The sequence below is a fragment of the Mobula hypostoma genome, chromosome 22 (assembly GCF_963921235.1).
Source record: "Mobula hypostoma chromosome 22, sMobHyp1.1, whole genome shotgun sequence".
Lineage (NCBI taxonomy): Eukaryota > Metazoa > Chordata > Chondrichthyes > Myliobatiformes > Myliobatidae > Mobula > Mobula hypostoma.
This window is the reverse complement of record NC_086118.1, coordinates 20,963,246-20,991,106: the sequence shown is the minus strand read 5'-3', so window position 1 is coordinate 20,991,106 and position 27,861 is coordinate 20,963,246. Positions and strand designations below refer to the sequence as shown.

The 27,861-nt window shown below is 37.8% G+C and overlaps 1 protein-coding gene across 1 annotated transcript in view; it reads right to left on the bottom strand.

The window, feature by feature from the left end:
• Positions 1-7,133: 7,133 nt before the first annotated feature.
• The window catches only part of tbcd (tubulin folding cofactor D), a 268,107-nt gene continuing 247,379 nt past the window's right edge, over positions 7,134-27,861 (bottom strand). The window contains exons 36-39 of the mRNA XM_063074279.1: positions 19,581-19,668; positions 16,607-16,716; positions 8,732-8,816; positions 7,134-7,605 (exon numbers count right to left, since the gene is read on the bottom strand). Coding sequence (XP_062930349.1) covers positions 7,585-7,605; positions 8,732-8,816; positions 16,607-16,716; positions 19,581-19,668 — 304 coding nt within the window. The 3' untranslated portion in view covers positions 7,134-7,584. The remainder of the gene's footprint in view (positions 7,606-8,731; positions 8,817-16,606; positions 16,717-19,580; positions 19,669-27,861) is intronic.

Genomic DNA, 27,861 nt, shown 5'->3' with positions numbered 1-27,861 from the left:
AAAGTCCTGCCTGCATGATACTTCGTTTGATGCAAGTAAGTCTTGGTTAGTTTCTTTCAATTGCCGTCATATTTAGAAGTATGTTTCATCAGGAGTTTACTTGAAGTCTGGAGATGCTAATACATGTGAGATGGAAATCAGATATAATCTATGCAAACAGTTCACCATTTATTTATGTTAACAGCTGAGAGAACTGGAGATGGTTGTAATTTAAATTGTTTGATCATTTAGAACAGGGGTTCTGAACCTAGGGACCAGGGACCCCTCGATTAATAGTAAGGCTCTATGCTAGCCTTTCTCAACCTTTTTGCCTTGGAGGAACCCTTGATACAATTTTCAGGTCTCAGGGAACCCCTGTATAAACATTAAAGGCATCCGTTAGTCTTGCGAGACCATGGATCTGTGCCTGGAAAGTCTTCACTCTCCAGGGCGCAGGCCTGGGCAAGGTTGTATGGAAGACCAGCAGTTGCCCATGTTGCAAGTCTCCCCTCTGCACAACACCAATGTTGTCCAAGGGAAGGGCATTAGGACCCATACAGCTTGGCACCAGTGTCATCGCAGAGAAATGTGTGATTAAGTGCCTTGCTCAAGGACACAACACGTTGCCTTGGCTGGGGCTCGAACTCACGACCTTTATGTCGCTAGTCCAATGCCTTAACCACTTGGCCACGTGTCCACACGTATAAACATTATTATATCTATAACTCACAGTACATTAGTGAGATCAGTAAGTTGTAGATATAATAATCCAAAAATAATTGTCAATGCTCTTTTAAATAGAGAATGATATTTTTTTTCCTTGTACGATAACCCTTTCAATCCTGGAATCATCCTTGTGGATCTTCTCTGAACCCTCCGCAATGACAGCACATCTTTTCTTAGATGAGGAGCCCAAAACTGTTCACAATACTCAAGGTGAGGCCTCACCAGTGACTTATAAAGCCTCAGCACCACACCCCTGCTCTTTTATTCTAGACCTCTTGAATTGAATACTAACATTGCATTTGCCTTCCCCGCCACTGATTCTACCTGAAAATTAACCTTCAAAGAGTTCCACCGAGCCCCAGTTGAGAAACCCTGTTTTGTGGCATAATAAAGGTTGGGAACCCCTCATAAAAAAACAGAAAGTCTCATTTTACTCAGGAAGTTCAAGTTTGATGGACCAGCAAATTGAAATAACTGCTTGTCCTGTACATTTTCCTTATTTTTGTGTTTAAACAAAACCTGCAATGAAACTCAAAGGAGTCATCAGTGTCATATTTTTCAGTAGGTTTCTAAAATTGGATATTAAGAGCAAGAATTTTATGAATTATCGCACAATGCAACTTTAACCAGTGTTATCAGCTGTGTAAGCTTGAAACGAAACCCTGTAAACTTTGTTTGTGGAATTCTCTCTGACAGCAGCATTATTGGGGAAGGAGCAATAGATTCTGCAAAAGGATCAGCACTGATTTGTTGATCTATTCAACAAATTGTAGCTGTAGGATACAGCAATTGCACATTGATAATTAAAACAGATTTTCTCATTTACCTCCATTCTACACTCAATTTGCATTGCTGTATCCTACAGCTACAATTTGTTGAATAGATCAACAAATCAGTGCTGATCCTTTTGCAGAATCTATTTCTCCTTCCCCAATAATGCTGCTGTCAGAGAGAATTTCACAAACAAAGGTCTGTTGCATTCTCATATGCTTCAGTGAACAAGTTGATGACAGCTTGGAGCTAAGCCACATGCAAGCTATCACCAATGCATTCACGAAAGCATATTAAAATATAAGAGTCGCCTGCATACCTCAGCTTGGCAACAAAGGTTCGCGTGACCTGTAGTACAGTCATCAGAGGTTGACATGTTTCCAGTTGGTTCTGAAGGTTTGCTACATTCCCCAGGTAAGTTGGAGAGGAGGTGCTGGGTTACAGCAAGAAAGATTGTAAAGAGTGGCAGGAACAGGAGCTCTGGAAGGTATTCAGCCTGAGCCGCAAACGTGAGCCAGGGATGCGGCCAGAGCTGGGGGCCAAGAATTTGGGGAAGTATATGGGCAGAGCTGGAGGCTGGAAATTAGCAGGGTGTGCAATTGGGATGGAAAGTAATATTCAGAGTGTAACCCAGGAGCACGGGTGCAGGAGGTGGGAAGCAAGGAGGAAGCTTGTGAGGCAGGGCTGTTCTGCCTGAGCCTAAGTATGTGTCCAATTTGTTAAGCTTGCAAGTAGAATTTAGTCTCTCACCATTTTTGTCCTCTGTTGCTCACATGGTACTGGGTTGCAAAGACTTTTACACATCACAAGGAATTGCACACAGCTAGTTTGCTCTTCATTTTATGAAGGTCAGGACCTTTATGGATAATCCTAACATTCCACTCAGTTAGCATAGCATGAGATTTTGGACACATTGACAGCACTATTGCTATATTGAGTGAGATACTTTGGCCGAAGGTAGCCATTTTAACAAAAGTGGGCACACTACTTGCTACAGCGGAGGAATGCAAATTTCATGGGGTGAGGTTCGCCGTCAAAGTGTTGCTTGATTGGAAGCTCCACTTTTCCCTCGGAGGAAAAGAAACAAGTCTACAGACACTGGAGAACTAAAGAAAAAGAAATAATCTAACAGCAGTTGTAAGAATGGTTGGCAAGTAATGTGTTTTCCATTAAAGTTGTTAGTATAATGATACACTACACCATTCATAACAAACGGGTGTAAAGTTTGAATTCTGAGGGTTCAGAGTCTGTTGATTGAAAACTAACAGGAACACGAGTTTAGTCTTTGGAAAAAAAAATCTGAATTTTAATACTCTGTTTCTCTTAGAAAATAGCCAAAGAAAATATTGGCTCAGATCTGGAAGTAGGCAGCTGCTTGGCCTCTTGGCAGTAGAATTGAGTGCAGGATGATCTGAGATTAAAACCCACTCTCCTCTTTGCAAGCCCCTGGTCAGATCAGCCCTCTACCCCACGCAGTTTGCCTAACAGGAGAACACTGGATTCAACAATGCTGTCACCTACCTGCCGAACAGCGCCTACTCCCATTTGGATAAGCAGGGTCTCATTCAGAGGATCATGTTTTTAAAATTTCTCAAGTGACTTCAATACCATACAGCTCTAATTGTTGGGGGAAAAACTATGTTTATGCAGGTTGACACTTCCATTGTATCCTGGATAATGGACTACCTGACTGGCAGATCACAGTTTGTGTGGCTTCAGAGCTGTGTGTCAGACATGGCTATAAGCAGCATCTGTGGGGACTGTATTGGCTCCCTTCCTGTTTACCCTGTATAACTCGGACTTTAGATACACTAAGTCACGTCATCTGCAGAAATTCTCTGATAACTCAGCAATAGTTGGGTGAAGGGAGGATGGGAGGATGAATACAGGGCCCTGGTGGAAGACTGTCAAATGGTGCAAGATGAATCATCTGCAGCTCAACATCAGTGAGACAGAGGAGGTGGTGATGGACCTTTGGAAGACTAAGCCTGCATTGCTCCCTGTTACTATTGATGGTGAGGATCTGCAAGTACCTGGGGGTGCACCTGGATGGCAGACTTAAGTGGAGCACCAACACAGAGGCTGTGTACAAGAAGGCTCAGAGTCACCTCTACTTCCTGAGCAGACTGAGGTCCTTTGGAGTATCCAGGTCTCTCCTTTACATATTCTACCAGTTTGTTGTCACTAGTACAATCTTCTATGTGGTGGTGTGCTGTGGCAATGGCATCAACGTGAACCAACAGGCTCAATGAACTGATTAGAAAGGCTGGCTCTGTTATAATAGTCAAACTGGACACACTGGAGGCTGTGGTAGAACAAAGGACCCAATGGAAAATTCTGGCAATTCTGGACAATGTTTCTCACCCTCTGTATGCCATCTTGCTTGAACAGAGGAGCGCTTTTAGTAATAGACTAAAACAGCTGCACTGCTCCAAAGAGCACTATATGAAGTCATTAGGTTCTATAATGAGGCAACCTATAGCTGGGGAAATGATGACCCCCTTCCTATTAGACTGTTCGAGGTAACATTTGTTATTCTTTCTTAGTTCTCTTCTAATATTTGTATATTTGTGTACTTGTAACACTACCGTGACGCTGTAATTTACTTTGGGATCAATAGAGTATCTACCTACCTATCTAATGTTAGGTTCCAAATGGATGATGGCAGGGTACTTGAAAAATATTTTTGCTTTTATCAAAACTAATTAGACCATAAGACATTGGAGCAGAATGAAGCCATTCAGCTCATTGAGTCTGATCTGCCATTCCAACATGGCTGATTTATCATTCCTCTCAACCCCATTCCCCAACCCTGTCCTCTAACTTTTGACATCCTGATTACTCAATCAAACTCCTCTTTAAATAAACCTGATCACTTGGCCTCCACAACTGCCTGTGGCAATGAATTCCACAGATTCATCACTTATGCCTAAAAAAAAATCCTCCTCATCTCTATTCTAAAGGGATGTCCCTCTATTTTGAGGCAGTGCTCTCTGGTCCTAGACTCCCCCACTATAGGAACATCCTCTCCACATCCACCCTATCTGGGGCTTTCAATATTCAATCGGTTTCAATGAGATTGCCCCCCTCATTCTTCTAAACACCAGCGAGTAGAGGCCCAGAACAATCAAACGCTCCTTTTATGTTAACCCTTTAATTCCTGGAATAATTCTCGTGAACCTCTGCTGAACCTTCTAATGCTAGCACATCAGTTCTTAGTTAAAGGACCCAAAACTGCTTACGATATTCCAGGTGAGGTCTGACCAATGCCTTATAGAGCTTCAGCATTACATCCTTAATTTTCTAGTCCTCTCGAAATAAATGCTAACATTGCATTTGCCTTCTTTATTATCAACTCAAACTGCAAGTTAACCTTTATGGAATCCTACAAGAGGACTCACAAGTACCCTTGCACCTCTGAATTTTCTCCCTGTTTAGCAAATAGCCCACGCCTTTATTCCTTCTACTATAGGGCATGACCATACACTTCCCTGCACTATATTTCATCTGCCACTTCTTTTCCCATTCTCCTAATTTGTCTAAGTCCTTCTGCAGACGCCCTGCTTCCTTAACACTACCCGTCCCTACACCTACCTTCATATCATCCTCAAACCTGGCCACAAAGGATGTATAATGTGAAAAGAAGTGAGCCCATCACAGATCCCTGCAGAACACCACTAGTCACCGGCAGCCAACCATAAAAGGCCCAATTTTTTTCTTTCGCTTGTTGCCATTCAGCCAATCTTCTATCCATCTAACTTTCCTGTAACACCATGGTCTTTTATCTTGTTTAGCAGCTTCATGCATGGCACTTTGACAAAAGCCTTCTGAAAATCCGAATACAAAACATCCACTGACTCTCCTGCCTATTATTTCCTCAAATAATTCCAACAGGTTTCTCAGAGAAGACTTCTTAAGGAAACCACGCTGATTTTGACCTATATTATCATGTGCCTCTAAGTACCCCAAAACCTCATTCCTGTAGTATCAGTCATTGAAAACTGCTGTGATGTAATTACACTCTCTCCATGTGTTTTGCCCAGAAGAAGATAAGTGTCATGCTTTTCCTACGTATACTTATGACACTGAGGCCACGTGTTCTGTTAGAGATATCCTGGCTCTTAGAACATTACAATCAGTCCACTCTCTCATTTATTTCTGAGTAACCTTTTCTCCTTCATTTCACTCACATCAAACAAAGCAGGCAAAAAAAGCTGCATTATACAGCACCTTTCATAAACCTAGGGTGTGGCAGAGCAGTTTACTGGCATTTGAGAGTCTTTTTAATCTGTCACTATGGGGCAGAGTGCCAGTGTCGGTCATGTATGCACTACATGGAATAGAGTGTCAGTGAGAAATGTATTGGAATTCATGACCATTAACAACAAGAAGAGGGATCACCCATGCCCTAAACACATTATGGATCATCCTCTGCCTTCTGATTTTTTCCCCTCCCCCTATCACCTACTAGCCCTGTCCCACCCTTCCCTTGGATTTCTACAGCCTGACAAACTTTGTTTATACTGTTCTGATGCAAGGTCTCAATCTGAAACATTGACATACATTTTCAACCTCCACAGATACTGGTTGACCCACTGAGTTCCTTTAACACTCTGGTTGTTCACATTTAATATAATGTTAGCAGACTGAGCTGTGGTTCTGAGCTTTTGGAACCAAAATTTACCCTTATTTCATCTTGTGTGCCTTGAATATGTGAAGGTAGATTTATGATCGGGTTCCAATGATGAAATTTGCATTGATGGGGTGGTGCTCTTCCCAAGATTCACCTTGGCAGCATAAAATGGCTACAAGACTAATACACACACCCATTCTCCTTATATATGAATTTTATGTTGACACCAATTCCCACTGGAAGAGGAATTATCTCATCCTAATCAATATTCTGTCTCTCAATCATCATTATAAAATTGAATAGAATGTCAGGTTATTTATTGAATTAGCAGAAACCCAAGAAACAAACTATGATTAAAAAGTCCTTTCATCCTAACATTTGGTGATAATCATTTGCATTTAATTCCTTTACTAGTTACTAATTGTAGGGAACCTCAATGTTACAACTTTGCATTATTTACTCTACTTGCTTATATTACAGCTGTAACGCAACTTTCAACTGTGCTGTGGACACAATTTTATTGCAGTTCCACTTGTGTTCCATGATGATCCCATGCATCTGATATTGAGTCTTTACATGGAAATTTGTGAAGTTTTCATTGGTGCAGTACCCAACATATCTTGTTCAAAATCAGTGGTATTTGGGTCCTAAATTACATCATAAATCTTGATTTAATATTTATTATTATAATTTGAAGCCTGCTTCAAAGTCACATTGGGCACATTAGGAAACTTGCCATTATATTTTTCAAAATTTTCTCACTTCAAAAATGCAGCCTGGTGGATAAAGACTGTATTCATCACTAGCTCAGATTTGCATTTTTGCCAAAAATTTTAAATCTCCCTCCTGGATGTTAATCTTCCTTCTGATAACACTATCTAAACTAGTTACAATCTTATGTACTTCTCTATTTGCTCCAAAGAAAATAACCTGTTTCTCCACCATAACTTGGAGATAAAATTTAGAGTTGAGAAATAGTTCAAATGAAACTTCACTTGCAGCCTGAGAGTACAGATAAAGCTCATGATTTTTATTTAAGAATGTAGTTTAGGTTCAGATTAATCAATAGCAACAGAACATCAGCTCTAGTACACTGAACCTAAACAAAGTAAATGATGTTGAGGAAGCAAAGGTGCCGTCTTGTGGGGTTGAAGGGTTGCATCCAAACACTGCGTTCAAAAACAATTGTTAACAGTGCATGTAGTATTGACTTATTGAGCAATTTACCCCCCTTTGGGGTCTTAAGGAAATCAATAACCACATCAAGAAAAACATCTGGAGGGAAATGTTGAGGTTGAACGCAGCCTACTCTTTATTTGTGTGTTCCTTCACATGCTGAGCAGCTCTTCAGTCATCTTGCTTTGTAGTGGCAACAGATTGGAACAGTTTGTGAAAGGCATCCAACGGGTAGTAGACTGAATACACATTTGGCTCTCTGCATGTCTTGTCTGTTCAGACACATGGGAAATCTTCAGTCATGGAACGCCCTGATGCAGCTGCAGTCACAAAAAGATTAGATTGATGATACATTAGTTGATCCAATCTAAATAGTTACTTATAATTGTTATAAGTTATGAACTGTGTTGAAAATGAGGTTTGCAAATTTTGAGGATTTTCAAGTTTTAGCACATTGAGTTGTTCTGGAAAAATAGGTGTACAAATTAGTATTAAGATTTCTGATCTGAAAGATGCTACTAACTATTTCTAAAATTGACCAAATTAGAATAGTTTGTACTGAATACAGTTTCCTATTTGATTTCTAGTTGGCCCTGCGGCAAGCAACCAGACTGAAAATCCAAAATATTTAATGGTCATAATAAGAGCTGTGTTGTCATGCTCTCTAACATATCGAGCTTTCAGATACTTACTGTGATACAACAAGAGACCATTTGGCTCACTGGGTTCATGCTGACTTCCAAAATGGTAATCTCATCAATTTCATGCCCCTCCCTTACTTTCTGATTGCCCTGCAACTTGTTTTCTTGCATTTTCTTTATCCTCCTATGCCCAGTTTTGATTCTTTTGCCATTTGTACTCAAAGTTAATTAACAGTATCCTATTAACCTACCAGCACATGTTTAGAACATGGAGGGAACTGGAGTATGTCGTGGGAACACCTGAAGTCACTGGCTATAATTCAGTATGGAAGCAGGCACCTCATCCCAATTCATGCAAGTTCCAGCACACAGTACCCAAAGTCAGCATGAAACCCACTTCCCAGGAACAATGAGAAAATTGCACAAACTGCTGTGCCACTTTGCCACCTACAGATAAATATGCAAATCTACAAGAGGACTATCTTGGTAATACAGATTACACTTAATTTTAAATTATCAACAACGTCTTATTGCCATGATCCTGCCTGGAACTGTCTTTGAAAAATCTCCTACACAAGTACAGTAAAATTTTGTTTCTTAAAAAAAACAAACACAGTTTCAAACAAATGCACAATCAATCACACATGTAAAAATAATTCTGACTAGTGGAATCGGCTAACAACCTAAATCATAAGCAAAGTCTTTAAGGAAAGAAAATGTTAGGAAGGCCAATATGCATTTCAGAATGTGGTGTAAAAGTAAAGCCAAGGCCTTGTTACTATATAACTATTATTTGCCAATATACCTTAGTAACAAGTACCGGTTTTGGAACACCCATCAGGTCACAGAGATGATTCCGCTGAGCTCGTACGGTGGGAAGGTCAGCATCCCTGCAGCCAAAGAATATTTTAGGCAAGTTAACCAGTTATAACAGCTTTACAATAGATTACATTCAGTGAGCATGAACCATAACTTCTGTTACTTAGAGCAACATTTTAAAGGAGCTGGAACAATCAACAATAACACATTTATAATGTAAATAATTCAGTTATTGAACCTTCTTAACCTTGGATGACGTTCAGGCACACTCCCAGTAAATTACTCAAAATTAATTCCCTGTATTCAGGAACAAAGATATGTAATTCCTTACATTTGAGTTCAAGGCAGAGAAATTGCAACAGAAGGATTCAGTCAGTCTATATATGAGGGCTTTCGTTTTTGTAAGTATTGAAAATCATTAATACCAACAATACTGCATTGGAAGATTAGTTATTATAAAACACTAGAATAATGGAGATATTATTTAATAGTCAAAGAGCCTCGAATTCTGAAACTTGCTGCATTCTTCCAAAGCCTCCACTGCAAAAGAAACACAAAGCAGTCATACTTCTATTTTTTTTTAGTATACTTAATCATTTTGTACTTCAAACAGAAAGGAAAATTAGTGACAAGAATGCATGGTTTTCAGAATTCCACCATTATTCAACCTACTTCCAAAACTATTCTAAAAATATTGAGGTATTTAAAATGAAATTTGTTAGTTTGCATATAAACAAGCCAACAGTCTTTGACAGAAATGTTAACTTTGTGTCTCATTCCAGCATTTTCTGTGTTTAATACCATGATAGGAAAGGTATGTTGCATCCGGAGTTTCTCCGGTTAGCTGACGATTTCCCTCCACGCCTCTCTGACACAGTGGGGAACCACGTACAAGGCAAGATACAGCAGTGGCTTGCCATTGCCTTCTGCCGGGTGAGTTTCCAAAGAGATCGCCAGCTCGTAACCCAGCACGGATGGAAAGCGTGCAGGGGAGCCGGCTGGATTCGAACTCCGGACCTTTCGTTCCAAAGTCCGGCGCTGGTGCCACTACACCACCAACCGGGTCCAATGCCACGATAATGAGTTTAAATTTACACTGCAGCACTTCACTTGGATTGCATGCTGCAGACATGATAATGACGTCAAAGCAGTTTATTCGATTTTCCTAAATTTAGGAGTATAGTAATTCAGCAGCATCAATGGGCTGCAGTTATAGTGCCCATTAATTCAAAGTAGCTGGCTTTACAGGAAAATATTCTGAAAACGTTGTGTGATGAAAATTTAATGGTGTATGAAGTAAGGAAATAACCATAAGATATACTGTAAGACATAGGAGCAGAATTAGGCCATTCAGCCCATTGAGTGTGCTCCGCCATTCCATCATGGCTGATCCCAGATCCCACTCAACTCCGTACACTTACCTTCTCACCATATAACTTTGATGCCCTGACCGATCAGGAAATGATCAAATACACAACAGCGGAATTCACACGTGGCTGATTTTCCCTACCTTCCCCAACCCTCAACTGCCTGGAATTCTAATTCCTTAAAATATGACATTTACAAATGTAATTTCCTCTCAAATACTTTAAAATGTTTCTATTACATTGGGAGGGAGAAGAAGATGGCAGCGTGACGCAGCGCGCGCGGCCGTGCCGAATGATATCGTATCTGTGAAGTAGGATGCAGTGCACAATCCTGATTTGATAGAGACAGACGTGAAGAAGCACGGAGAAACATCTGGAGAAACTTCTGAAATGCCCGCTTCGCTGCTGCTGCTACCGTGCGATCGAGAATCTCCAGAGGGAAGGCCCCAAATCCTCGGCCTTGCCTACTGCCTGTTGCCAGGGCCAGGGTGGAAGCCCTCTGCACAGATGGTACTTGTTGCATCAGTGTCGGAGAGCTGGTCGGAGGCTCGGAGTTTTCGGATGGACTCGGACTGTGGTCAGATGCTTCCGGGATGCTGCATCAGCAAGCTTGCGGTGCTGGAGGTTTACCGTCTGCATGAGATGATGGGACTTTCGAGAGAATTTGAGATTTTACCGTGCCCATGGTCTGTTCTTATCACATTACGGTATTGCTTTGCACTGTTGAAACTATATGTTATAATTATGTGGTTTTTGTCAGTTTTTCAGTCTTGGTTTGTCATGTGTTTTCTGTGATATCATTCTGGAAAAACATTGTAATGCATGCATTACTAAATGACATTAAAAGAGGACTGCATGTCCTCATAATCTAATCAATTCTGCATTGCTACTGGTTTACCTCAATGAATTGTGTAATGAATTGATCTGCCTGAACAGTATATAAGAAAAGCTTTTCACTTTATCTCAATACATGTGACAATAACAAACTAGTACCAATATTTAACTAAGTTTATAAACTGATATTCTGACTCTACATTCAACAGTTCATGGTGCATCTATAATATTGAGCTAAGATTTGTACTCTTCCACATTTAACTGAATATTCTTAATACAAGATTCTACTTAGCTTATGAACTACACAGACACAAAGGATTTCTTTGAACCAACATCTGACAGAAATCATAGGCAGAAAAGGATACGGCCAAGTCAGAGAGATCACTAGATTGCTGTGGCTACTTTTCTGTACTGGGAGCAATGTAAAGCACCATTTCAGCATTAACTGTAAATACCACAAAACTATGACAAAGCAATATGTACAGTTCATTGTAGTATACTTTACAACAAATGCTCAACTAATTTAGGACATTTCTTAAAGGTTATTAATTAAAATGAAGGAAATAAATATGAAACAGACTGAAGAAAATGTTAGCTTTGGTCAACCCCAAAGCAAATCTCTACTCTGTCCAAAGCATTCCAATAGTTCAAATACATATATTGGTTCTTTTTCCTGCTGATTGGTTCATGTAACATTAAGTACTTAATTCATTTCAGAACTAGATGCTGTAATCAGTCTAACTCTGTTCACAAAATGAACCCATATGAAGTGGCAATACAAATCCCTTCAAGATGAAATGCATTTTCATCTGGAATGGCACTATTATTTTGAATCCAAAAAAACCGTAGCTACGTGGTACTCTATAAATAGAGAAACAGATGCTGTTCATTTTACAACCATCTCATCAATTACATCTGAAAAAAATGTATTAATACATAACTTTCTATTCCCAATACCCATTTCTCTTGTGTACACTCATAGGTTCCACACCAAGATTATACCTGCAGCCACCTCGAGGAATCACAATTGTTGGGAGACTGGGAAAGCAAAGTTTTGAAATTTTGTGAAACATTCATTAGTATAAACTTTAATTATCTGTTTAAGTTTTATGCTCTATGATTAATGTTATTTAACCTGTTATATCATATTAAGTGTTACTGATTGATTGTAGAAAGAATGGAAGTGTGTAAACCTATCAAGGATTCTTGAATTGGACTTCAACCAAAATTTGATTAAAAAAATAAAGTCCTACATTCTGAGTAAGGAACAAAGTACCGATAAAACTTGCCCTTAGAGAATTAAAGAGTTACCAAGCAAGTTTATAGTCGAGACCTTTCTGCCCAAGTTGAAGGTGGCAAAAACATTAAAGGTTGCCTTATCAGCAGAATGGATCACAAAGAGCCTAGTTAGTGGCCACACCTACCTCTTTAAATAAGTAGGACATTCAGCAGTTCCACTTGTGGCATGTGAAAAACCGAGAGGCCAGTGTATCTAGGTACTTCAGCTCCATTTGATCAGAAACTTCTGTACTTAATTGTGAATCTGCAGACAGGTAGTGATGGTGAAGTCTGCAGGCAAGGAATACTTGAACACACTGACTATACACTAAGACTGGCCAACCATTCTTTCCATAAATACATACTTAAAGTTGCCCATTGTTTTTCACAATTGTTAATACATGTACTCAACAAAGCAAATACAACTAATATAACATCCTTTAATTCACTTGCAATCCTCTAAATCCTTCATTTTATTCTAAATTAAAATCCAAGTGCCTTTATCTGTTTGGAATTATTTGAAGGGTGCCAAAAGATGATGATTGAATTAACATGAAGATAAACACTTAAGTACTTTTAATACCAGTGTCTTGGTAATTTCACTTTTTATTTTACATATATTGAGTAATTCCTCCATCGCTCAAGCTGTTGCACTTTGTAGAATACTGCAAAATCCAAAACACCCTTTGCTCACAAGATCAATCTTAATATTTATGTATAATGAATGAATAATGAATGAAATTTATATCGGTCAGTACAAACATAACAAAAAGCATCATTTTCAACGATGATTTCATAGGACAAAATTACAACAACAAAAAAACATAGATATTCTTTAAAGCAGACCTAAAGGGTGTAGGCTGAAGCTACAGCTTATTACGCCTACCCCTCTTACTTATACAACAACATATTTGGCGTCAATCATCACATCAAAACAAAAAAAATTCATAACTTTTTAACACAAAATTCAATTCCAAGTATCATTTATTTACATTATTCCCATTCATTTTAAACCATGTATTTTATATGCGTTCATTAAATTATTTTTAAATAATTTTTTAAACTTGTTAAGTGTGGTGCATGTTTTTAAATTCAAACTACAACTGTTCCATAAATTCACCCCTCTGACTGAAAAACAATGATTTTTTACATTTGTTCTTATCCTTTGTTTTTGAAATATACATGTTCCTCTCAAATCATATTGACTTTCTCTCATTTTAAACAACCTTTGTGGTAGCTGTCCATTTTTCACTTTATACATAATTTGTATTATTTTAAAATCTATGAAATCTCTGAATTTTAAAGTATTTAGTTGAATAAATAGTGGATTGGTTGGCTCATAACAACTTATTTACAATTCATTTGTCTTTCTTTTGGAGTAGAAAAATTGAGTTTGTATTTGTTTTGTATGTATTTCCCCGTACCTCTACACAGTAAGTCATGTATGGGACTATAAGTGAACAGTATAATGTATGCAAAGATTCCTGAATTAAGAAATCTTGCACTTTGTACAGTATTGCAATAGATTTTGACATTTTTGCTTTGACATAATTTATATGTGGTTTCCAGCTTAATTTATTATCTATTAACACTCCTAAAAATTTTGTTTCAGATATCTTGTCAATTTCAACATCATTTATTCTAAGTTTACTATATGAGTTTGGTACACAGTTTCCAAATATTATGAATTTAGTTTTACTTAGATTCAGTGATAATTTGTTAGTATCAAACCACTTCTTTATAATTTTCAGTTCTTTCTCCACTGTATCCAAAAGTTGTTTCAGATGCTCCGCACTACAAAGTATAGTTGTATCATCAGCAAATAATATACATTCTAATGTCTGAGAGACCATACATATATCATTTATATACAAAATGAACAGCAATGGACCAAGCACTGAACCTCGTAGAACCCCACAAGTTACTCTCAAAAGTTTTGAATTCGAGTTGTTTATATGTACATACTAATACCTGTCTTCCAAATAACTACTTAATCACTCATGTACCACCCCTCTAATACCATATCTTTCTAATTTTGTTAATAATAATTTGTGGTCAATGGTGTCAAATGCTTTTTATAGATCAAGGAATATTCCCACTGTGTATTCATTTCTTTCTATAGTGTTTGATATTTCTTCTACAAAATCTATTAATGCTATTGTAGTGGTTCTGTTTTTTTCTGAAACCATATTGCTGTTCACAGAGTACATTATGTTTTGTTATGAAATCACTTACCCTTCTTACAAATATTTTTTCCAATATTTTGGAAAACTGTGAGAGCAAAGAAACTGGTGTATAATTTGAAAATACATGTTTATCTCCAGCTTTGTATATTGGAATGACCTTTGCTATTTTCATTTTATTGGGAAATTTCCCAGCAATCAAAGACTGATTACAAATATGAGTCAACACCGTCAATGATGTTTTTAGTTAAATACATATCATATCCATTCCAATCTGCTAGTTTCTTGCTCTTTGATTTATATACTATATCAATTATTTTTTTTTCCTCAGTTGCTCTAATAAACATAGTGTAAGTGTTTATATTGATAATATTACTATTTACTCCATCTTTATTGCTGGGTTCAGTAATTGATTTAGCTAATTTAGTTCCCACATTAACAAATAAATCATTAAACCTATCTGCAACCAAATTAGTATCCTTTATTACCATACCATTCTTTGAATTAAAGTAATATGGGTAAATTGTTTTTCCTTTTATCCTTTTTAATAATTTCATTTAAAACCAAGTATTTTTAATGTTATTTCTATTATTCTCCAATAATTTACTATAATAACTCCTTTTACTAGATCTCATAATACCTGCTAACTTATTTTTATATATCTTGTATTTAATTTCAGCTTCCTTTGTTCTATGTTTTAAGAATTTCTTATATAATACATTTTTCTTTTTACAAGCATTTTGTATTCCCTTTGTTAACCAAGGCTTATCAATATACTTCTTTTTGTCAACTTTTTTAACTAGTGGGCAATGTTTATCACACAAATTAGTTATTACAGAAACAAATGCTTCATAGGCTTTATCTACATAGACTGTATTCCAATCTTGTTTAATTAACCCCTCCTTAAGAGACTTAATGGTATCTTCTGTTATATGTCGAATTAACCTATTAGTTTTAATTTCATTATTAATCATGATGCAGCTCTCAACAGCGACAAAAACAGGCAGGTGATCGCTAACATCATTTATGAGTAAACCTCCTGTTATTTTCCCATCAGTAACATTTGTAAATATGTTATCGATGAGTGTAGCACTATTTACAGTTATCCTGCTTGGTTGTGTGATTGAAGGATATGAACTCATGCAAAACATTGTATTGATAACATTTGTTATTTGTGTACGTCCATGAGGATTTAACAAGTCAATATTAAAATCCCCACAGACAAAAACCACCTTCTTATTGTTAATGTTATCATATAACCCAGCCAACTTATCTTTAAATGTATCTCTGTTGGATTTCTCATATCTATAGTCTTTTCACTGATCTACATGAAAGGGGAGGCTGGAATGCCTTTCAGTTATTCTTCAGTATTAGTAATAGCTATTCCCTTTGGGGAATGGGGAGGGGGTTAAGAACATATTAAGACCAACTGAGAGTTACAGATTCATAAAAACATCAGAACAAGTTCTTTGGTCAACATGACCGTCTCAACCCTTATATGCTAATCCCATTCACAAGACCATGGTCTGTGGCCTACAATGCCTCAGTAACTCAAATGCTTATCCAGATAGTTCATAAATGTTCTGAGTCAACCTGCTCCCACTAGCTGCCAGATCACAATTACACTCAGGTCCTTTCTAAAATGTTTCTGTATGTTGATTAATTCCTCCACCGTCAGCCAATAATTATCTACTTATACCTGCGGCTACTTTGAACAAAGACACTACATTTGCGGTCGTACAGTCATCTGCACCTCTTCTGTGGCAAGTGATTTAAATGTCTCTACCAAAATCCAAGCAATCTCCTGCCTCCCACATCAGTATAGGATTCTGCTTAGTACCTTGTCAAATTTATCTGCTTTTATAGCCACCAAAATATCTAAAGTACTCAAGAATTTCACTGACTCAATTTAAAATGTTCAACTACATTGTCTTTTTCAGTGAATAAAATATTCATGGGGAATATCTTAGGTTTGCCCCTTTGGTACCTAATGGGCTCCACTCTTTCCATAATTACCCTCTTAATATACATAAAATGTTTTTAGGATTTTCATTAATCTTATCTGCCAGTGATATTTCATGGTCTGTCTTTTCTTTTTTAAGCACCCCAGCTACACTTTCTGTAGTCCTGTTCCTCGTTTTTGTGCTAACTGACTTTGAGCACAGTGCAAGACCTGCTTCCACAGTTGTTGCTGCTTACCAGTTGTTGTCGCTAAGGCTTGCCATCACTTCGTCCAATACCGCGGCATCAATGACGTCATCATATGTTAAAAGCATTTCATACATTTGGCTGGCAGCTGTCTTCCTTATCTGTTCAAAACATGAATTACAAAACAATTCTCATCTTTCAATGTTTGAAATATAGAATAATCAGACACAAGTTAACCCTAAAATACATTTATTAACATTTTATATGTGTACATTATCAATGCTAGATTTACTCTTTAGGACCGGTGAAATAGGTATTTTAGTGTCAATATGTTTAATATTTCAGAGAATTAAGTGCTAGTATAATCAGAGGCCAATGAATTTTGAATTTTGCTGTTGTTTATACTCCTTTTATTGACATAAACTTAAGTCTTTCAGCACATAATTATTAATTTTTCTTTCATGTATTTCCCTAGATTACTGTTCAAAAGAACTAAGCTGTTTAACTTAACTTCCTCCGCTGGACCAAATTCTATATTTTAACTATCCTTTGAGTAAAGAAATTTCTTATTCCTTCCCTATTGTATTCATTTATAAACTATCTTTTTCTTAAGATCCCCAATTTGATTCATCCAGAAATATAAATATTTATATCATCACAATATTTATCATTTTCTATGTGATACCTTATAAAATGACTTTTTTTGAAAATCTAAACATATGACAATTAACTGAAGCTGTTGTGATTAGTCTGTCTCAAAAATGTTTACTGATTAGTGCTTCCCATTTCAACTCATCCTGAATAGCAACAACATAATGTCAGGGTTGAACAGGGAAAACCACATTTAGACCTAATCAGAAAGTTTGCATAGCAATTTGCAAGGGGATCTGTTCAATTTTGCTTCATTCTAATAAATCAATTTCTCTCAATTAGTGAAAGCAGAAAGCTTTATAATTAGTTGTTTCATTAACTAATTTGAAAAAAAGCACATTGATAGTTACAATTACTAGATTTTTTCCTAATCACTTCCCCTTTAAAGATGACTATAACTGCCTTTGAAGTTAAACCACTTATGCATCTAAATACCCCCATTTCCTAAAATCCTGTATTGTGTTCTGTAATTTTTCTTTTCTAAAACATCCGTGTTCATTCAATTTTATTTAATCTGGGAACTGCCAAGGATTTATAATTAAGTTCTTATTATTTTACAGTCTAAGCTTACAAAACAGATATAAAGACAACAAAATTTTCATTCTGGCTTGAACTGGACTAAAACACTAATGCATAAAGAATTGAGTACAAATATCAGAAAATGCTCAGCTTTGCATAAAACTTCATTTAAGTTCCAGCACACAAGTACGAAGTTTGCAAAGGACTTCTAAATCCTTTGGAGTTTGTGAAGATTCGGCATGACATCTGAAATTTTGACAAACTTCTATAGATGCATAGTGGAGAGTATATTGACTGGCTGCATTACAGTCTGGTATGGAAACACCAATGTTCTTTAACAGAAAATCCTATGAAAAGTAGTGGAAACAGTCCAATCCATTGCAGGCAAAGCCTTCCCACCACTGAGCACATCTACATGAAATGCTGTTGCAGGAGAGCAGTATCCATCATCAGTGACCCCCACTACTAGAACATGTTTTCTTCTTGCTGCTGTCATCAGGTGCTGGTGGTGTGGTGGCATCAGCACTGAACTTCAAGGCAGATGGCCCTGAGCTCAAACCCCAGCCAGGTCCTAACCTGGGCAGCTGCTGTATCTGCGCGGAAGAAAGGCCTGGCAATCTACTTCCGTATCTGTGGTCAATGAGGTCACAAAGAGTTAGACTTGACTTATTGACTGAACAACAACAAACAGGTGCCTTAGAGCTTACACCACCAGGTTCAGGAACAGTCACCCCCCCTCAGCCATCAGGCTCTTGAACCTATTAAAATGTTCCCACAACCTATGGATTCACTTTCAAGGACTCATTTTATGTTCTCAATATTTATTGCTTACTTATTTATTATTATTATTTCTTTCTTTTTGTATTTGCAGAGTTTGTGGCTTTTACACATTGATTGAATACCTAAGTTGGTGCAGTCTTTCATTCATCCTATTATGGTTATTATTCTATTAAGGATTGATTGAGTATGCCTGCAAGAAAATTAATCTCTCAGGGTTGTTTATGATGACATAAGTACTTTGATAATAAATTTACTTTGAATTTTTGATGTCATAAGTTAAAATACACTTCAGGCACTAATTGCACATATCTGCATTTCAAATGGGTGCAATAAACAGCATGAAAAAATGCATTAACAAAGAAAAATAAAAGAAAATAATTTCTCTTAAATGTCACCTGCTAACTCAAATTTTCCTTCATAGCAGGATGCTGTTTTTTTTAATTAAAATAAAATGAAGCTGGACCCTTTCCAGTGACCACATAACAGTTACCAGCTGCTGGAATAATAATGACCAAACAAACAATGCATGACATAGCTGTTAAATCTCTATCTGAGCTCTGATGGATTTACTGTCTTTGTGTTTGTTAGGTAATTATCATCAGCCTTACACATTTGGTGTCATGGCAACCAACTACTGAGCCTGAAGCAAAGCATTAACTGTTCCAGATGTAATCTTCTGTCACTTTCACACAAATATAAACTCAGAAATACCTTTCATTCATTTTCACTATTCAGAGTCTTATTATGTTTCTGAGTAGTTGTAGCTGTTTTTATTTGATTTGCTTCTTAGAAAAGCAACAGCCTGGTTTAAATTACGTAAGACACCTTCGGTGAATTGCATTATATATTTTTATATTTAATACTTAGATATACATTTCAAAATTCTGAATTTAAATAAATGGATTATTGCATTCACATTGGTATATCTGTGCATTTCATGATAACTATGTGATAATAGTGTTAGAGCATCTGCCTAAAAATATCCTCCACCCTGATCTTTATACATTGTTCATTATTTGCTAAAGGTAGGACACAAGATTCTATGATACTCTTAAATAAATTAAGAAATACTTACTACTGGAAATTGATAACACAACAAGAACAAGAGCTCAAAAAGGATGTTTTTTCTGATATCACCTTGGAACTGAATAAGACCACAGAACCTGCAAGGCAACCCAAATGAGACTATATATTATCACCTAAGAACACAAACCTTAATCAGATTTATTCAGTGATAATTCTTCACAATGTAAAAGCAATTTGAAGAATAATGTAGAAGGATGGAGATCACATACAAAACAGTTTTCATATTTTCCAATGTAATCCACACCCTTACTTAACGGTAAGAAATTCTGAAAATGAGAATAATCAAGTTCTAAGAGCTCAAGTCTTGAATAGTGTTCTGTCTATATTACCGATGGTTTAATGGTTAAGATAGTAAAATCTCGCAATGATCTTATTACAGTTATTTCACCAAATTTAACAGATATTCCACATATTATTTAAATAGCTATGTGGAATATCCATTATTAAAGTACATCAAAAATTTAACTGCAAGTAATAAACCAAAATTTATGGTATAGAGTTGATTTTCAATGACCAGTCTCACAGTTCACCTTAGAATTGCCCTATGAAACTAATTAACTATTCAGATTAATACCAGATTTCACATAAACTAGTTCTTTCTGTTTTGCAAACAAGCATGTTTTCAAATGTATTTCTTCTTTCCGAAGCAGCACACAAAATTTACGCCAACCCTCCAACAACAGGGTAGCAATAGAACAGAAAATATTGACACACTTAAATTTCAATTTGGTAAGAAATAAATTGCAAAATCCAATTCATTGCACACTTCAAGGTTATCAAAGCATATACAGGTTTCCCCCGCCATCGAAGGTAGAGCGTTCCTATGAAACGGTTCGTAAGCCGAAATGTCATAAAGCGAAGAAGCAATTACCATTTATTTATATGGGAAAATTTTGTGAGCGTTCGCAGACCCAAAAATAACCTACCAAATCATGCCAAATAACACATAAAACCTAAAATAACAGTAACACATAGAAAAAGCAGGAATGATATGATAAATACACAGCCTATATAAAGTCGAAATACTTTTCCACAATCATTACAGCACTACTCTCTGTAGCAAAAATCTCACGCAAGCGCTCTCGGCAGAAACACGCGCAAGCACTCTCCAGTAACCTTTAAACTATGAAGCTGCCAAATCATACCAAATAACACATAAAAATACACAGCCTATATAAAGTAGAAATAATGTATGTACAGTGTAGTATCACTTACGGGAATGGGGAAGACAGCTTGCCAAGCACACTGATGATGGTGTGTTAGACTTGTCGCAGGCAGGGGTGGTGCAGTGGCACCCCACCCTCCGGGCCGCTGAGTGATACATTGCCGCAAAGAATGCAGGGGTCCAGCGGTAGCCGGGAGGTACACAGCACATCTTTAAGAAAAAAAGCCGAAACAAACATGCTAATTAATTAGGTGCCACCCTTAATTGTCGGCCCAAATCAGTGCCGATTTCCAATTCCGTCGCCTCTGATCTGGGCCGATAATTACGTGTCAGCGGCACCTAATTAATTAGCATGTTTATTTCGGCTTTTTTCTTAAAGATGTGCTGTGTGCCTCCCGGCTACCTTTGCATTCTCCCCGAATCGGTATCTGTCCGTGGCCTGGGGGTTGGGGTGGTGGGACACTGGGGTGTCATCTCGTCGCCTGTTTCCATTAGAGCAGGCAGCTCATCTCCTTCTATCTCTGCCCGCCTCGATGTCGAAGGTCGAGGTTCGTCGTCTGCTGTGGCTGATGTGGAAGGCTTGCTTGACTGCTGAGCCTCGCGCATTTTTCTATCACACAGTTCTTTAATAAGGACTCAAACTATCCTGCAAATATCCCCTAAACTGACGTACCCTTTCAAAATTAAAGTCGTACTTTATCATTACTCATTCGGTTTCCATTGTTATCCTTTTTTCTTCCAATTGCATCAGCTCTTCATCTGTCAGTTCTTGGTGATGGGATGCCAAAACCTCTTCAACATCATGTTCATCAGCTTCCACAAGCCAAACTCATGTTGTCCTTGCTTCGTTCACCACGATCAAAACACTTAATTATGTCTAGTTTTACCATAAGTGTAACACCCTTACGAGCTCTTTCAGGCTTTTCCGATACCATAGAACTCATCTTGGAAATGGCTGCTCACAGACACGTGTTAAAGCAAAGCAGTTCCGAATCCGGGGGAGAGCGGCTGCTAGGGTTGCGCTGCCTTTATCGCGCACTGATTTTTTTCGCGTGCTGAATTTTTTTTTCGTAACAGTGAAAGCACCTTCTGAAAGCGAAAACAGGGTACTAATGTAGGTCTTTCGTAACAGTGAGGTTTCGTAAAGCGAACGTTCGAAAAGCGGGGGACACCTGTACCTAAATAACATTCAGATTACTAATGTATTGAACTAATCTAATTTCAAACACTGAGGTTTCTGTCTTTGACCACTGATTCTCACAGTACAATTCAATCACAAATCCATATGAACATAAAGCCATTAAATTTACATAAAATTCTCAAAACTACAAACAAAACATTAAAATATACTTCACGTACATTCCAGTCCAATCAAGGCACTAGAAGTTTTTCGAAAAGGATGGACCAAGTTATTTCTCGGTTTTCAGAAATTATTTAAATGATTCTTATTAAGTAATTATTATCTTCAAGCAATATAACACTTTAACAGCCACTCAACTCTGCTTCATGCTATTTTTGCAAGTTGATAACACAAATGTGTTCCCCCCTGCCCCCGATGCTATCACTAGTTTATATTTAAATATAAGGAATACAGGTTTTCTTTAAAATGCTGGTCAATTTTTGCATGCCTGAGGTACAAAATGGATAAATACTTAATTACCATCAATGTCAAAAGTGCCGAAATATAGAAGCTTTCAAGAAACTAGTTTTCTGCTTTTACTTTCCCACGGGAAATTAACATGTTGAAAAATATAAAGCTTGTCCTAAACCTGCACGGACATGTAATAGAGTTTCTCTTTATCCATTCTGTCACTAGTACTGATAATTATGTATTTACAACCTGTGAGATGAACAATGTTAAAACTGTAATCCTACGCTGCTGCTGCTTGCTGGAACGAAATTTTCAGTCCTGTAAGTACATGGCACATCTATGATTTTCAATAACTAGTGCATGTCAAATGAACTGCATGCAGGGTTACTTATTAATTTGTAGCACTGACACATGAGTATGTTTCAAATGATAAGAGTATTTTTAATTGTTTTTCCTAAATGGGTATGATATTCAGCCCTTATATTGATATCAAGAGCATGGTACAAATTTTACTGTTTATACATACTTTGTTAAACTCACTGGACACTTTTGTACGCTCGTCTCTATTATGACATTGTTAACTTAATAACTTAAAATTAGTTACCCCGAAACAGTTTATAGCAAGTAAGCTTGCATAAAATTTTTAGCATATTCAAGTCAGCACAATAATTTCAAGACACGGATTTGTTTGGTACATTTCTTCTTCGCATGTTTGACAGTTCTAGTCAAATCAAGTGGAAAAAAAAATGCTTGCTAAAGAAGAGATTTCTCCCCATGTTCTCATGATAAAGCAGGGAACAGCACAATTTAAGCAACACACAGAAAATGCTGGTGGAACACAGCAGGCCAGGCAGCATCTATAGGAAGTGGTACAGTCAACGTTTCGGTCCAAGACCCTATGTCAGGACTAACTGAAAGAAGAGATAGTAAGAGATTTGAAAGTGGGAGGGGGAGGGGAGATTCGAAATGATAGGAGAAGACAGGAGGGGGAGGGATGGAGTCAAGAGCTGGAAAGTTGATTGGCAGAAGGGATACAAGGCTGGAGAAGGGAGAGGATCATGGGACGGGAGGCCAAGAGAGAGAGAAAAGGGGAGGGGAGCACCAGAGGAAGATATAGTGAGAGGGACAGAGGGAGAAAAGAGAGAGAAAGAAAGGGGAGGGAGGGAGGAGGGAGTGAGGTAGGTAGGTAAATAAATAAATAAGGGATAGGTTAAGAAGGGGAGGAGGGGCATTAACGGAAGTTAGAGAAGTCAATGTTCATGACATCAGGTTAGAGGCTACCCAAACGGAATATAAGGTGTTGTTCCAACCTGAGTGTGGCTTCATCTTTACAGTAGAGGAGGCCATGGATGGACATATCAGAATGGGAATGGGACGTGGAATTAAAATGTGTGGCCACTGGGAGATCCCGCTTTCCCTGGCGGACAGAGCACAGTTTAAATCCTTCAAGAAGCCAATGGATTAAATCACCCCATCTTGTTATCTACAGTGCCTATAAAAGGAATTCAACCAGCGCCCCCCCCCCGGCAAGTTTTCATGTTTTATTGTTTTACAACATAGAATCACAATGGATTTAATTCGGCTTTTTTTGACACTGGTCAACAGAAAAAGGCTCTGTTTTCACTTTGACACAAAAGAGTCATTTTCTGTTGATCAGTGTCAAAAATGCCAAATTAAGTCCACTGTGATTTCCCTCTCAATCCCATTTTCCTGCCTTCTCCCCATAACTTTACACGTCCTGACTTATCAAGAACATACCAACCTCTGTCATAAATACATCCAATAACCTGGCTCCACATCTGCCTGAGGCAACGAATTCCACCGTTTCACTACTGTCTGGCTAAAAAAATTCCTCCTCACCTCTTTTCCAAATGGAATTCCCTCTATTCTGAGGCTGTGCCCCTGGTCCTAGACTTCCCCGCCATAGGAAACAATTTCTACACAGGCACTCTATCTAGGCCTTTCAATATTCAATATGTTTCAAAGAGATCCCCCCCACCCACCTTTCATCTAAATTCCAGTAAAGGCCCAGAGCCATCAATTCCTCCTCATAAAAGCCTTTCATTCCTAAAATCATTTTCTTGAATCTTTGTTGAACCTTCTCCAGTGTCAGCACATCCTTTCTAAGATAAGGGGCCCAAAACTACTCACAGTACTCCCAAGTAAAGCCCCACCACTGCTTCATAAAGTCTCAACATTATATTCCAGCCCTTTTGAAGTGAGTCTGTGGTGAGGAAGGCATCATATTTGCCTTCCTCACCACAGACTCAAACTGCAAATTAACCTTCAGTGAATCCTACATGAGGGCCCCCAAAGTCTCTTTGCACCTCAGATTTTTTATTTTTCTCTCAATTTAATAAATAGTTTATGTTTTTAGTTCTTCTACCAAAGTGCATGACCATACAATTCTGACACTATATTCCATCTGACACTTCTTTGCCCATTCTCCTAATCCACCTAAGTCCTTCTGTAGCCTCCCTGCTTCCTCAAAACTACCTGCCCCTCCTCCTATCTACATATTATCCACAAACTTGGCCACAATGCCACCAATTCCATCATCCAAATCATTGGCATATAACATAAAAAGCGGTCGCAACACAGAACTCTGTGGAACACCACTAGTCACTAGCATTCAACCAAAAAGAAGCTCCCTTTCTTTCTTGTAATATCATGGGCTCTTATCTTGTTAAGCTGCCTCATGTGTGTGGCACCTTTTCAAAAGCCTTCTGAAAATCCAAGTATGTAACATCCACCGATACTCCTTTGTCTATCTTACTTGTTATTTCCTCAAAGAATTCTAGAAGTTTTGTCAGGCAAGATTTTCCCTTAAGGAAACCATGCTGACTTTGACCTACTTTGCCATATGCCTCCAAGTACCATGAAACCTCATCCGTAACAATCTACTCCTAACATCTTCCCAACCACAGAGGTCAGACTAACTGGCCTATTATGTCCTTACTTCCGCATTCCTCTCTTCTTGAGGAGTGGAATGACATTTGCAATTTTCCAGTTCTCCAGAATCTGGTGATTCTTGAATGATCATTACTAATCTCTTCAGCTACCTTTTTCAGAACCCTGGGGTGCAGTCCATCTAATCCAGGTGACCTTCAGTCTTTTCAGTTTCCCAAGCCCTTTTCTCTAGTAATAGCAACTGCACTCATTTCTGCCCACTCACACTCTCAAACTTCTGGCATACTGCTAGTGTTTTCCACAGCGAAGTGTGATGCTAAATACTTAATCAATTCATCTGCCATTTCCTTCTCCCCCATTACTGCCTCTCCAGTCTCATTTTCCAGTGGTCCAATGTTTACTCTCACCTCTCTTTTACTCTTTGTATATCTGAAAAAAAACTTCTAGTATACTCTTTGATTTACATTGATGCACTGCAGATTGTACCATATCACCATGAGATCAAAACAGATTTAATTTTAATCCGATTTAATCTAATACAGAGAAAGTACATTTTTAAATGTTTGCCCCATGTTTAAACAATAGATGAAGAGATCAAAATAAAGCTCCATTTTCCAAAATGCAAATAGAAGGAAAGACAAAATCAATTTGGGAGAAAATAGTTTCTATTTTTGTTGATCATGGTTATAAATTTTGTGCAAAAAATTAAGTAAAAGTTAGACAAGTGCTGATCATAAGAGAAGCAGTTTATAGCAGTTAATTTGCAAGATGATATTGTTATAATATGCAGTTTAGATTTCTGAATGGTAGGACTACAAACAAAGACCTTTGTCATATACTTGGTATTATAAAGAATATCACTGCATTGTTAAAACATTATTTAATCACAACGATCAACTGAGTAGCTTTGTGAACAAGTCTAATTAGCAACAGGTATTTAAGGTGCCAGTGATAATCAAAACCTTTGTTTTCACTATTACACTGGAAGCCTTTTACTTCCAAGAGAAAATCCAATTTACATATAATTACAATGACAGGAAATTTGGAGCTGATCAGAAAGCCATGGGAGACAGAGTATTATTAAAGCAGTTAATATACAGTGGCATGCAAAAGTTTGGACACCCCGGTCAAAATTTATGTTACTGTGAATAGTTAAGTGAGTAGAAGATGAACTGATCTCCAAAAGTCATAAAGTTAAAGATGAAACATTCTTTTCAACATTTTAAGCAAAATTAGTGTATTATTTTTGTTTTGTACAATTTTAGAGTGAAAAAAAAGGAAAGGAGCACCATGCAAAAGTTTGGGCACCCCAAGAGATTTGAGCTGTGAGATAACTTTTACCAAGGTCTCAGACCTTAATAAGCTTGTTAGGGCTATGGTTTGTTCACAGTCATCGTTAGGAAAGGCCAGGTGATGCAAATTTCAAAGCTTTATAAATATCCTGACTCCTCAAACCTTGTCCCAACAATCAGCAGCCATGGACTCGTCTAAGCAGCGGCCTAGCACTCTGAAAATTAAAATAAATGATGCCCACAAAGCAGGAGAAGGCAATAAGAAGATAGCAAAGCATGTTCAGGTAGCTGTTTCCTCAGTTCGTAATGTAATTAAGAAATGGCAGTTAACAGGAACAGTGGAGGTCAAGTTGAGGTCTGGAAGCCCAAGAAAACTTTTCGAGAGAACTGCTGGTAGGATTGCTAGAAAGGCAAATCAAAACCCTCATTTGACTGCAAAAGACCTTCAGGAAGATTTAGCAGACTCTGGAGTGGTGGTGCACTGTTCTACTGTGCAGTGACACCTACACAAATATGACCTCCATGGAAGAGTCATCAGAAGAAAACCTTTCCTGCGTCCTCACCATAAAATTCAGCGTCAGAAGTTTGCAAAGGAACATCTAAACAAGCCTGATGCATTTTGGAAACAAGTCCTGTGGACTAATGAAGTTAAAACAGAGCTTTTTGGCCACAATGAGCAAAGGTATTTTTGGAGAAGGGAAAAAAGGGTGCAGAATTTCATCAGAAGAACACCGCTCCAACTGTTAAACACAGGGGTGGATCAATCATACTTTGAGCTTGTGTTGCAGCCAGTAGCATGGGGGAACATTTCACAGGTAGAGGGAAGAATGAATTCAATTAAATACCAGCAAATTCTGGAAGCAAACATCACACCATCTGTAACAAAAGCTGAAGATGAAAAGAGGATGGCTTCTACAACAGGATAATGATCCTACGCACACCTCAAAATCCACAATGGACTACCTCAAGAGGCGCAAGCTGAAGGTTTTGCCATGGCCCTCACAATCTCCCGAACTAAACATCATCGAAAATTTGTGGATAGACCTCAAAAGGGCAGTGCATGCAAGACGGCCCAAGAATCTCACAGAACTAGAAGCCTTTTGCAAGGAAGAATGGGCAAACATCCCCCAAACAAGAATTGAAAGACTCTTAGCTGGCTACAGAAAGCACTTACAAGCTGTGATACTGCCAAAGGGGGTGTTACTAATTACTGACCAGGCAGGGTGCCCAAACTTTTGCTTCGGGCCCTTTTCCTTTTTTGTTATTTTGAAACTGTAAAAGATGGAAATAAAGAAGTAATCTTGCTTAAAAT